The sequence below is a fragment of the Pelophylax lessonae genome, assembly GCF_965119305.1.
Source record: "Pelophylax lessonae genome assembly, chromosome: 4".
Classification (NCBI taxonomy): Eukaryota; Metazoa; Chordata; class Amphibia; order Anura; family Ranidae; genus Pelophylax; species Pelophylax lessonae.
The window spans coordinates 613045751-613059948 of NC_138771.1; the positions used below are offsets into that span (position 1 = coordinate 613045751).

General features: G+C 44.3%; 1 protein-coding gene across 1 annotated transcript in view; it reads left to right on the top strand.

Annotated features, from left to right (window-relative positions):
* Nucleotides 1-14198, top strand: part of LOC309553571 (A.superbus venom factor 1-like) — a 476096-nt gene that overhangs the window by 338505 nt on the left and 123393 nt on the right. The window contains exons 24-25 of the mRNA XM_082254843.1: nt 5703-5906; nt 9391-9466. Coding sequence (XP_082110969.1) covers nt 5703-5906; nt 9391-9466 — 280 coding nt within the window. The remainder of the gene's footprint in view (nt 1-5702; nt 5907-9390; nt 9467-14198) is intronic.

A 14198-nucleotide genomic window follows, 5' to 3' on the forward strand; every position in this document is an offset into this window, starting at 1 on the left:
CTGGCATTCAGGGCAAGGGATCGCGCGTGGGTAGGGGGGTACTTCCTCTTCCTCTGAAGTGTTTGGGAGATGGAAAGCTGAACGCTTCCACGGGACATTGTGGAGATGGTTGGTGACCCAGGTGGTGGTGTTGTTGACAGATCGTCTGTTTGCGGGGTGGCAGGTGCCGGTATCACTACAGAGGTGGATGGAGAGGCCGAGACTGCAGCAGAAGAGGAAGCAGGAGGAGCCAGAGACCTTTCTTGGTTTTGAAGGTGTCTACTCCACTGCAGCTCGTGCTTTGAACTTAGATGCCTGATCATGCAGGTTGTGCTCAGGTTGAAAAGGTTTATGCCTCGCTTCAAGCTCTGATTGCACAGGGTGCAAACCACTCGTGTCCTGTCATCAGCACATTTTCTGAAGAACTTCCATGCGAGAGAACTCCTTTGAGCTGGCTTTGGTGCGCTCGGTCCCTTGCTGCGTTGGGCAGTAGCAGGCGTAGTGTCTAGGGCATGGCCGCTCCGCTTCTGCACCCTGCTCCCTCTTCTGCTGTGCTGGTGGCTCTGTGCGACCACCGCCTCTTCCTCTAAACTACTAAACTACTCAGGTCACCTGCATGACCTTCATTCCATGTGGGGTCGAGGACCTCATCGTCCTCCACATCATCTTCCACCCAGTCTTCACCCCTGCTCTCCTTGTCGGTCTCCACAATTCTGAGTGCCGCAGCAGTTGGCACCTGCGTTTCGTCATCATCGGAGACGTGCAGCGATGGTCCTTCCATGTACTCATCTTGAGAAATAAGTGGTTGGGCATCGCTGCACTCAATCTCTTCCACTTCTGGGGCAGGGCTAGGTGGATGGCCCTGGGAAACCCTGCTGACAGAGTCATTAAAAAGAAGAGACTGCTGCATGACTTGGGGCTCAGACTGCTTGCCTGATTTGCAAGGGGGTGAGGTGAAAGACGGTTGGACATTGTTTGCAGGTGCCAACTCTGACCTTTCTGCAGTAGACTGGGTGGGAGACAATGTGAAGGAACTGGAGGCACTGTCAGCAACCCAATCTACTATCGCCTGTACTTCTTCTGGCCTCATCACTTCTAGAGGCGCATGATGCCCTAACAAATACTGCTGCAGGTTCTGTCGCCTACTCACAATTGAGGAAGGTGTTTCACTTGTGCGTGTAGCTGGCACAGATCGACCACGTCCTCTCCTTGCAACAGGAGCTCTACCAGCAGCACCACGACCCAGGCCACGGCCCCTATTTGACGGTCTCCTCATATTTCTGTAATTTATGATCTTGCTCTAGAAAGGTGTTTATTGAATAGCGGAACAAAACAACAACAGTATCGCTCGGGTGTATCTCACAGTCAAATATGCAAACTATGCCGCAATTTAATTTTTTTTACCCCAAAGGGGTGTTTATTAAATAGCGGAATAGAAAAACAGTATACAAATACAACGGGTGTATCTCATAGTCAAATATGCAAAGTATGATGCAAATTTATTTTTTTTTCACCCCAAAAAGGTGTATATTGAATAGCGGAATAGAAAAAAGGATATAAAACGGTGTATCTCACACGTACAAACACAGACTAGGCCCCGATTACAATTTTTTGCACACTAAAGGGAGGATGAAGAAGAGGAGTTCGGAACAGGAGACAAACTGAAGCGCCCTGCAATCCTTGGCGGTGGAAGCAGATGCGCCAAACACATTTAAAAGGTGTATCTCACAAGTACCGATACAGACTATGCCGTAATTTTATTTTTTACACTCCAAAAGGGTGTATATTGAATAGCGGATTAGGAAAAATTTTATAAAACGGTGTATCTCACACGTACAAACACAGACTAGGCCCCGATAACAATTTTTTGTACCCTAAAGGCAGGATGAGGATGAAGATGAGGAGTAGGAGGAGTTCGGAACAGGAGGCAAACTGAAGCACCCTGCAATCCTTGGCGGTGGAAGATGCGCCCCAAAAGATTGGAAGGTGTATCTCACACGTACCGATACAGACTATGCCGCAAATTAATTCTTTTTACCCTCAAACAGGGTGTAGATTGAATAGCGGAATAGAAAAAATTTTATAAAATGGTGTATCTCACACATACAAACACAGACTAGGCCCCGATTACAATTTTTTGTACCCTAAAGGCAGGATGAGGAGTAGGAGGAGTTCGGAACAGGAGGCAAACTGAAGCACCCTGCAATCCTCGGTGGTGGAAGATGCGCCGCAAAAGATTGGAAGGTGTATCTCACACGTACCGATACAGACTATGCCGCAATTTAATTATTTTTACCCCAAAGGGTGTAGATTGAATAGCGTAACAGAAAAAATTTATAAAATGGTGTATCTCACACGTACAAACACAGACTAGGCCCCGATTACAATTTTTTGTACCCTAAAGGCAGGATAAGGATGAGGAGTAGTAGGAGGTCAGAACAGGAGGCAAACTGAAGCACCCTGCAATCCTCAGCGGTGGAAGATGCGCCCCAGAAGATTGGAAGGTGTACCTCACACGTACCGATACTGACTATGCCGCAATTTAAATCTTTTTACCCCAAGGGTGTAGATTGAATAGCGGAATAGAAAATATGATATCAAAAGGTGTATCTATCTCACACGTACAGACCCAGACTAGGCCCTGATTACTATTTTTTGTACCCACAAGGCAGGATGAGGAGTAGGAGGAGTTCGGAACAGGCAGGAGGCAAACTGAAGCACCCTGCAATCCTCGGCGGTATAAGATGCGCCCCAAAAATTGGAAAGGTGTATCTCACACGTACTGATACAGACTATCCCGCAATTTAATTCTTTTTACCCCAAGGGTGTAGATTGAATAGCGGAATAGAAAATATGATATCAAAAGGTGTATCTATCTCACACGTACAGACCCAGACTAGGCCCTGATTACTATTTTTTGTACCCTAAAGGCAGGATGAGGAGTAGGAGGAGTTCGGAACAGGCAGGAGGCAAACTGAAGCACCCTGCAATCCTCGGCGGTATAAGATGCACCCAGAAAATTGGAAAGGTGTATCTCACACGTACCGACACATACTATGCCGCAATTTAATTCTTTTTACCCCAAGGGTGTAGATTGAATAGCGGAATAGAAAATATGATATCAAAAGGTGTATCTATCTCACACGTACAGACCCAGACTAGGCCTTGATTACTATTTTTTGTACCCTAAAAGCAGGATGAGGAGTAGGAGGAGTTCGGAACAGGCAGGAGGCAAACTGAAGCACCCTGCAATCCTCGGCGGTATAAGATGCGCCCCAAAAATTGGAAAGGTGTATCTCACACGTACCGATACAGACTATGCCGCAATTTAATTCTTTTTACCCCAAGGGTGTAGATTGAATAGCGGAATAGAAAATATGATATCAAAAGGTGTATCTATCTCACACGTACAGACCCAGACTAGGCCTTGATTACTATTTTTTGTACCCTAAAGGCAGAATGAGGAGTAGGAGGAGTTCGGAACAGGCAGGAGGCAAACTGAAGCACCCTGCAATCCTCGGCGGTATAAGATGTGCCCCAAAAAATTGGAAAGGTGTATCTCACACGTACCGATACAGACTATCCCGCAATTTAATTCTTTTTACCCCAAAGGGTGTAGATTGAATAGCGGAATAGAAAATATGATATAAAATTGGTGATTTTTCAATAGCACATGTGAACACAGCAGTGTCTTATGTCAGTCAGCTCTGCTGCAGGCTATGAAGGGAAAAAAAAAAAGAAAATTCCCCTTTAAGTTTGTAATTTTTAAATAGATTAGTACAGACTATGCCACAATTTAATTTTTTTAACCCAAAAGGGTGTATATTGAATAGTGGAATAGAAAAAAAGTGTATAAAATTGAAAATCATCACTCAATAATAGCACATGGGAACACAGCAGTGTCTTATCACAGTCAGCAGCACTGAAGCAAAAACGCTGCACACAACTGACTGATAAAAATAGATTTTTTTCTCCCTCCTCCTCAGCGGGCAAAAAGATTGTGTTCACTGCACCACCCCACACACAGCAAAATCGATGTAGAACACTGACCCTGCCTATTCTCCAGCCTGTCCCTAATATGATCGATAAGATCGTTTACTGGCACAACCCCCCACACAGCAAAATCGATGTATAACACTGACCCTGCCTATTCTCCAGCCTCACCCTAAAATGCCCTAATAACTCGCCCTGCCTGCAGCACTCCGACCTGTCCCTGCATTCTTTTCGGACACAATTTTTCACAGAATCACTGTCTGTCCCTAATCAGCAGCAAGCACGTATGATGTGTGCTCTGTCCCTAAACTACAGCAGAATGGCGCAGCGCGCTGGGGCTCTCGAACTTATAAAGACATGGTCACATGCTTCAGATGGCCAATCACAGCTACTAATACATTAGTAGGCATGGCTGGGATGGCTTAAGGCACACCAGTTAAACGCTTGTTGATTGGCTGTTCAAAGCCCGCCATTAAAAGCGCGTCATTACATAAAACCCGGAAATAAAATGACCGAACACGGATTTTAAACCCGAACATATAGTAAAGTTTTCGGGTCCTTGTTCGGGTAACAAAAATCCAATTATTCGGTACGAACACGAATAATACAGTCCGTGTTCGCTCAACACTAGTCATGAAGTGTTGGGTTGTTGTGTTGCTACACAGCAGAATCAGACAAAAATCTCAAATCTCAAGCCACTGGATCTCATGTCACTTTTTAGAAATGAAAGATAATAGTAATAATAATTATAATAATAATAATAATAATAATAATAATAATAATAATAATAATAATTTTTTCACTTTTATTTGTCTTCTTTATTTTCAAATCCCTCACACTCTCTAGGAATACATACTATGATTCAGGAATAGTAAGACAGTGAGACAACTGTCATAGTTTTACAATTTCGAAAATATTTGCATGTATAGAAATGAATATTTTTAGGTAACTTTTTCATATAGATTGTGCTATATGTTACTTGTCTTGCCATTAAAAGTTTTTGTAAATCATTTTGCAATTTTATCTAAAAAACGTGTATGCAGCATAGTTTTTCATCTTCTTTAAAATGGCTTGACCCTCTAAGCTTGCCTTGCATGGCCCATTGTTCTGCAGCCATGCATCACTGTTGGTGATATAACTGAGCAATGAGCATTGTGTAAGACCCAGGGCAAAAGGAGGGTCAAAGTCATTTTCTACAGTATATATTTGAGTTATTTGAGCAAGATCATAAAAAAAAAGCCTTCTATAGTCTTAAAGGGACAAAATAGCCCATCCAATAAGGATGTTAAATATCTAATTCTACATAGGACAGTGTTGGGTGAACACATGTAGGATGGCTGCACCAACATTTTGACATCTCTCAAAGTCAAGGAGTAAGATTTCTCTACAGAAATTCACGTCTTTGACTCCTCATTACCATATAGGGAAAGCTAATAGGGAGTGGGACACCTTTATTTGGCTTAGGAATGGCTGCAACAGTTGGGCAAAATTGATTATTCTGGAGGACATTCTGTAGAAATATAACGAGTAAATATGTTACTCAATTTTCCTATGACTGTGTGAAACAAACAGTTTTATGTAACACTGGTTTTTAACATTTAACACTAATATACTGAAAGCAGAGTTAAAAACAATTTGATTGCCATTTTTTCAGCTTTTAGAATGATGCAATTATGTAGCAATTTTGTTTACCAAGTACTAATTTCAAGAACTTTGTCATTTTACCTTAGGGACTCCAATCACTCAAATGGTGGAAGATGCCATAGATGGTTCCAATCTCACTCCATTAATTGTTGTGCCAAGTGGTTGTGGAGAGCAGAACATGATTAGCATGACACCCAGTGTGATTGCCACAATCTACCTGGATGCTACTAACCAGTGGGAACGAATAGGTTTTAACCGTAGAGAGGAAGCCATCAAGAACATCAGAACGGGTAAGTGACAAATGTGTGCAGTTTGTGAACTTGATCTCCAGGCAGATAGAGTAGGCCTATGTGTGTTAGGGATGCAAATGGTAGCCTGATGGCAGAGGAAGGACCTACGTGTGTCGGAGGGCGAAGCTTAGACAGGAACCCCCAAGGTTAGTGACACAGGCTAACCTGAGGTGCGGAATCTAAGCATCCACCGGTTTTCTCCAGAGCCTCTAGTGGTGAGGATGGACTTCGCAGCGTGTGAATACCAGGTCGCGGTCCTCAGGGTCGCCCCACCAAGGGAGAAACCGTTCAAGATCCGAAGGCAGATAAGCAGACAAGGGAGATCAGAGAGAATGATCAAACAAGCCGGGGATCAGGATGGGCAGCAGGTCAACGAGGTCAGGAACAAGCCAAAGGTCAAAACGGGTATCAAACAGGTAACAGGACGCAGGTTTCAGGTGCTGCTGAGGTGTTTAAATAAGGCAGCCTGTTTGCCAATTACTGCAATTAATCTGCACTAGGTTAACCCTTTAGATTACAGACTCATGACAGCACATCAGTGTGCTCGGGAAGCGTTCCTAACATTAAGGGCAACCTCCGGGTGCCCAACAAACTGCTTTTCTGAGGATGGGCAAGAAAAAATGCCAGGTTTGCGGCGTGAATGTTCCTCTCAGGTTCCCAGAAATTCTCTCCTGGCCCATAAACCTTCCATTTAATAAGGAACTGAAGCTGGTAATGGTAACCTCTTTTCCAGCAATCAAGTACAGCCTCAACTTCGTAGTCTATGTCGCCATCCACCATCACTGGTTCCAGAGGTCCAGAGCTTCTGCCGGGGAAGGCATTGGGAACCACGGGTTTTAAAAGAGCGACATGGAACACAGGATGGATCCGTAGGGTATCAGGTAAGGATAACTCATAGGACATGGCATTTAATCTTCTTTTAATGGGGAATGGGCCGATAAACCTGGGAGCCAACTTCTTGGATGGGCAGGCCAAGCGGAGGCTATCTGTGGATAAAAAGACCTGGTCACCTGGTTGGAGGATCAGTTATCCCCTCTTTCTCCCATCAAAGATTCTTTTGGATGCTATCTGAGCCTTGGCCAAGGTTTCCTGCAGAAGTTTGTTGTTACTCGTGAAGAAGTCGATGGTGACCTGAACTGCGGGCACTCCGGAATCAGATGGGATGTCAGGCAGAAAGGAAGGATGAAACCCATAATAGGCAAAGAAGGGAGATTGCCCCATGACAGAATGTCTTGAATTGTTGAAGGCAAATTCTGCAAATGGTAGTAATGCTACCCAGTTGTCCTGGACGAAGGTGGCAAAGCACCTTAGATATTGTTCCAGGGTCTGGTTTGTCCTCTCGGTTTGCCCGTTCGTCTGTGGGTGGTAAGCTGAGGACATAGATAATTAGATTTTTAGTAGCTTACACAAGGCCCTCCAAAAGCAGGACGTGAACTGTACACCGTGGAGTCGCACGATCTCCCTAATGAAGACTTCTGCAGTTTCCTTTGCAGAGGGGGTACCTTTGAGGGGTAGAAAGTGGGCCATCTTAGTAAGCCGGTCTACAACCACAAAAATGGTGGGGTACCCGGCCAAAGATGGAAGTTCCACGATAAAGTCCATGGCGATATTTTGCCAGGGCCAGAAGCAGGTCCAGAGGGTGCTACAGCAGGAGAGGAAGCAGATAATACAGGAGGATTCCCCTGAAGATTCATAGAGTGCAGCCATTCCTCTAGCTGTGTGTAGCTGTCTTGAAGCGACTTTACGGCTTGAGACAGGGCTGCGAGGTGTTGGCAGATCTCTTCCAATGGTGAGGCTTCTCTTGCACGCTCTGTCATGGCTGTCTTGTACTGTTAGGGATACAAATGGTAGCCTGATGGAAGAGGAATGCCCCACGTGTGCCAGAGGGCGGAGCTTAGACGGGAACCCCCAAGGTAAGTGACACAGGCTAACCTGAGGTGCGGAATCTAAGTATCCACTGGATTTTGCCAGAGCCTCTAGTGGTGAGAATGGACTTCGCTGCGTGTGAATACCAGGTCGCGGTCCTCAGGGTCGCCCCACTGAAGGCAGATAAGCAGACAAGAGAGATCTGGGAGAATGGTCAAACAAGCTGGGGGTCAGGATGGGCAGCAGGGCAACGAGGTCAGGAACAAGCCAAGGGTCAAAACGGGTATCAAACAGGAAACAGGAAACGCAGGTTTCAGGAACACCGGAGGAGCTGCAGACAAGACAGCAAAGACACAGTGCTGCTGAGGTGTTTAAATAAGGCAGCCTGTTTGCCAATTACTGCAATTAGTCTGCACTAGGTTAAACCTTTAGATTGCAGACTCATGACAGCACATCAGTGTGCTCAGGAAATGTTCCTAATAATGTAAAGCTAATGCCATTCCAATTAAACATGTTTGAAGATATTGTTTCATCATTGACTGGAAAATATAGAATTTTTAGTTAACAATAATAACAGTTCTTTGCACAAATAAAATACATTCTTTCCAAAACAGCTACATTAGTGAAACCACTTGATCAATGTCTCCACAAGGATCTCACTGGGGACTGCTGTTATACTATATAACCAAAAGTGTGTGGACATCCCTCCATGTGCTGCCAAACAACAGTTTGGGGAAGGCCAAACTTTAAGCATTACTGTGTCCCTGTGCTCAAAACCAACTCCATAAATAGGTGGTTTGACCTATTTGATGTGGAGAAACTCAGCTGCCATCCACACAAAACCCTGATCTCAACCCTACTGAACACCTCTGGGATGAATTAAAATGCAACTGGCTTCTCGTACAACAGCAATACCTGACCATACAACTGTATTCTTGGATGAATGGACACAAATTCCCACAAACACATTGCAAAATTTTGAGGAAGATGAAAAGAGTGTAGGCTGTTATAGCTGCATTGAATTAGAGAGACTAATAATGCAAAAAAAAAGGTGAACTAACACCGTACACCCTCCACCTCCCCAGTCCTGAGTCCCCCCCCCATACTGGTCCAGAGATTTGATATCCCCCCTCTTCTCTTGGCAGCACTTCCAAACCAGAGCAGGCGCTGATCAATCAGAATCGCTCTGCTTTATCCTGGAAGTATTGCACAGAGAGGAGGAACAAGAGTGGGGATTTCAAATCCATCAACTGCTGGGCCGGCTGTGTGGGCACTGAACCTGAGATAGGTACAGCAGGGACCGAAGGGGTGGGGGGATTGTTCGGTGATAGTTAGTTCCCCTTTTCTAACACTTTAAGTAGACATTTATACCACTGGGGCAAATATTAGCAATCGGGAGGTTTTTTGACCTTCCTGATTTTGTTCCCTGGGAATGTTCATTCAGGGCTTTTGTGTGCTGCCTCATAGACATTTGCTAAAAAAAAGTAATCTAATGGCTATAGGCACCTCAAAAGATAATTTCACCTTTAGTTAAGGTCTGCATTAAAGTAAAAAAAATGTGATCTGGGAGATATATTATTTAGAATAGTTAGCCATTCTAACATCTTGTTTATTTCAGGTTATGTGCAGCAACTTGTTTACCGTAAAACAAAAAATTCCTATGCCGCTTTCACAGACAGACCAGCCAGCACATGGTAAATTAAATACATACCAGGATACAATACCGATGTATCAAAATCTAATTTTATTTCACCTCGCTGGGTGCTGTGTTACTGTAATGTTCTGGTACCTTTGGGTACCCTAATTACTCTTTCATAAGTGTATGCGCCCCACCATTCTCTTTTGGTAAGGTGCGCATACACCTTTAAGACTGATGCTGTCATCACTGAGCGCCGGACTGGATGGCTATTTAGATCGCCGGCTCTCACTCACATGTGTTCGTTGAAACTGCTTTGTGCCTTGATGCTAACCTGTCTTGAAGCTCTCATGCTTGCAAGCATACCTCGCTGTCGGAACCACGCTGCGCTGATCCCTGTATCCCGCTACCGGATCATCCGCTCTTGCCGAACCTCTCCTCTGCTACATTGCTATTAGTGATAAGTACCCCACAGGGGAAACCTATATAACCTTCATGCTAAAGCTTACACTATCTAGCTCTGCATACTAAGGACTATTACTACATCTGCATTATCTAAGATTGCTAGCTTTTGAGCCTACTACCACCTGTTCTTGCACTGGGTTGATCTCTCTTGTATGTCCACCTGCTACTCTGTCATCTGCTACCATACATGATTGCTAAACCTATCTGCATCCCATCTGCTACTATCTTACTTTCAAGAACATTTCCTTTCAAGTGTCTGTCATCTACCATCTCTACCCAACCTGTCTCTTCAGCCTATCATCACTGTGTTACTATATACATAAGTCACTCTAGGAAACATCTTATTGAGTGTGTGTATTTACTTGCTGAATTGAGATCATCCACACATGATGAGTCATTGGGAGTTGGGATTGGTGTCTCAGCGTTTCTCTACATGACTACTGAAGTGGAATATTTCTGCAGCTGAAAATCCACATCATACATAAAACGCAGGAGCGTTACAGATTGAACGAACCCATGTGATGGATTCAGCAGAAATAACCACTCAGATGACACAATTAAAACAGCAAGTAACTGCGTTAATACACGCACTTGCTGAATTAAAAGAAGTCAATCAGGCTCTGTCGCAGCAGGTAATTAGACTGACACAACTTACCACTGCTCAGTCCCCTGAACCCAAAATAAATCCTCCTTTGGTATTTACAGGCGATCGCAAAAAATTTCGCGAATTTAAAAACGCATGTGAGTTACTTTTCTTGCTAAAACCCCGTACCTACCTTACTGATCACATTAAGGTTTGTACTATTATTTCTTACCTAACAGGCGATACTCGGGCCTGGGCAGACTCTCTTTTTGAGAAAAACGACCAGCTTCTCAACTCCTATGCCTTGTTCCTAGCAGAACTCACTAGCCTATATGATGATCCCAATAGAGTACTGCCGATCTTCAATTAAGATCCTTGAAACAAGGTAGGAGACCTGTAGAAGACTTTGTCGCAGAATTCAAGAGATGGACCCTTGATTCAGAATGGAATGATGCATCTCTGAAAACCCAATTTAGGCTTGGCCTATCAGAGGCCGTTAAAGACGAGCTCGCCCGAGCGGATCTGCCAAAAACCCTGGATGCATTGATACAACTCAGTATCACCATAGATAGAAGACTACGAGAAAGAAAGGCTGAGAAAATGGGAATGCCATTATCCAGTTCTTCTCGGATTTCGGCCGTTGACCCCGTTCCTATGGAGGTAGGAACCATACGCCCACCTCTATCAACTATGGAAAGAGCCAAAAGACAATCTGGTAATCTCTGCTTGTACTGTGCATCCCCGGATCACAAGATAAACGTCTGTCCCCTAGTCTACAAAAAGAAGGGTGAGTGTTCACATGTCCTCCAAGGGGGATTGACAACTTCAATCACTAACCCTTACCTTTCTGTTTGCTTAACATTACAGTGGGACCAGAACAGGATTACTACTAAGGCCATGATTGACACAGGATCTTGTGGAAATTATATTGACATACGTTTTTCTGCTTTAAATAAAGTTCCTATTATTTCTAAACTTAAACCTGTCTCAGTGAGTCTTATTAACGGTGTTCCTTTATCCTCTGATCCGATCACTGATCAGACACAGGCACTCCTAGTCACTACTAACGGGTCTCATATGGAGACCACTACCTTCGATCTAATACCTTCACCCCACTTTCCCATTGTGTTGGGACTTCCCTGGTTGCACACACATCAACCAACCATAGATTGGAAGGAACGGACCCTGGCCTTCCTCTCTTGCTATTGCGAGGGTACGTGTAACCTCCCGTCTTTCGGGAAGATCCTGTCTGTGGTGACAGATGAGATTGCACCACTATGTTATCAGGATCTCTCTGAGGTTTTTCTTGAGAAAAATGCTCAAGCACTACCTCCCCATCGAGACTATGATTGTAGCATTGATCTACTCCCAAATAGCAAATTGCCGTTCGGTCATGTTTATCCTCTTTCACAGGATGAACTTTCCCATCTCAAAGACTATTTGGATGAGAATTTGAAGAAAGGTTTTATTAGACCTTCCACTTCTTCCACAGCAGCAGGACTCTTTTTTGTCCGCAATAAGGACTCAAGTCTCAGGCCTATCATCGACTATAGGCAATTGAATGCTATTACAATAAAAGATCGCTATCCTCTACCGCTTATCCCTGAGCTCATTGAGCAGGTGCGTGGAGCTACCTATTTTTCAAAATTGGACCTGAAAGGAGCATACAATCTCATTCGAATCCGTGCTGGACACGAGTGGAAGACTGCATTCAGAACCAGATACGGATTGTTCGAATATCTTGTAATGCCATTCGGGCTATGCAACGCCCCTGCAGTTTTTCAACGATTTATAAACGATATTTTTAGAGACTTACTAGATGTCTGTGTTGTGGTATATCTGGACGATATACTTATATATTCACGATCCCTGTCTGAACACATAAGACATGTAAGACTAGTATTATCGAGATTGCTTGCACACAACCTTTATGTGAAACTGAAAAAATGCTTGTTTCATAAAGAAGAGGTACTGTTTCTAGGCTACATCATATCCAAAACAGGAATCGAGATGGACATGAGTAAGATATCCTGCATTCAGGATTGGCCTACACCAACCACACGCAAGGCGCTACAGCGATTCCTTGGATTTTCAAATTTCTACAGGAAGTTCATCAGAAACTTCTCTGCCATTGTGAGACCCCTCACACAGCTCACTAGTAGTGTTGAGCGAACACGGACTGTATTATTCGTGTTCGTACCGAATAATTGGATTTTTTGTACCCGAACACGGACACGGACACTTTACTGTATGTTCGGGTAAAAATCCGTGTTCGGTCGTTTTATTTCCGGGTTTTGCATGCTTTGGCGCTCTTTTCATGGCGGGCTTTCAACAGCCAATCAACAATCGTTTAACTGGTGTGCCTTAAGCCATCCCAGCCATGCCTGCAAATGTCTCAGTAGCTGTGATTGGCCGTCTGAAGCATGTGACCAAGTCTTTATAAGTTCGAGGCAGCCGCAGCGGCGTCATTATGCTGCTTAGATTCAGGGACAGAGCACACATCAACGTGCTGGCTGCTGATTAGGGAAAGATAGGCAGGAAAAAAACATTTGTGTCCGGATAGAATTGAGGGACAGGTCGGAGTGTTTAGGCAGGGCGAGTTGTAGGCATTTTAGGGATAGAGTCTGCTGAATTATATAGGGTCAGTGTCTTCTACAAACTACAATCGATATTGCTGTGTGGGGGGTGGGGTCTGCACTCAATCCTGATCTACGATCTCTTCTCAATCCTGTTAGGGACAGAGTCTGCTGAATTTTAGGGAAACTGTGTTCTACAAACTACAATCGATATTGCTGTGTGGTGTGGGATTGGAGATAGGCAGGTGTCAGTGATCCACATCCATTTTTCTGTGTGTGAGCTGCAGTGAACACAATCTTTTTGGGCTGCAGTGAACACAATCTTTTTGGGCTGCAGTGAACACAATCTTTTTGGGCTGCAGTGAACACAATCTTTTTGGGCTGCAGTGAACACAATCTTTTTGGGGTGCAGTGAACAAAATCTTTTTGGGGTGCAGTGAACACAATCCTTTTTGGTGTGCAGTGAACACAATCTTTGTGGGGTGCAGTGAACAAAATCCTTTGTGGGGTGCAGTGAACACAATCTTTTTGGGGTGCAGTGAACAAAATCCTTTTTGGGGTGCAGTGAACAACATCCTTTTTGGGGTGCAGTGAACACAATCTTTTTGGGGTGCAGTGAACAAAATCCTTTGTGGGGTGCAGTGAACACAATCTTTTTGGGGTGCAGTGAACACAATCTTTTTGGGGTGGAGTGAACAACATCCTTTTTGGGGTGCAGTGAACAAAATCCTTTTTGGGGTGCAGTGAACAAAATCATTTTTGGGGTGCAGTGAACACAATCTTTTTGGGGTGCAGTGAACACAATCTTTGTGGGGTGCAGTGAACACAATCTTTTTGGGGTGGAGTGAACAACATCCTTTTTGGGGTGCAGTGAACAACATCCTTTTTGGGGTGCAGTGAACACAATCTTTTTGGGGTGCAGTGAACACAATCTTTGTGGGGTACAGTGAACAGAATCTTTGTGGGGTGCAGTGAACACAATCTTTGGGGGGTACAGTGAACACAATCTTTGTGAGGTGCAGTGAACACAATCTTTGTGGGGTGCAGTGAACACAATCATTGTGGGGTGCAGTGAACTCAATCTTTGTGGGGTACAGTGAACACAATCTCATACTGAAGGTTTGAGGGTGCTGCCTGTTCCATACTCCCCCTACTCCTCATCTAGC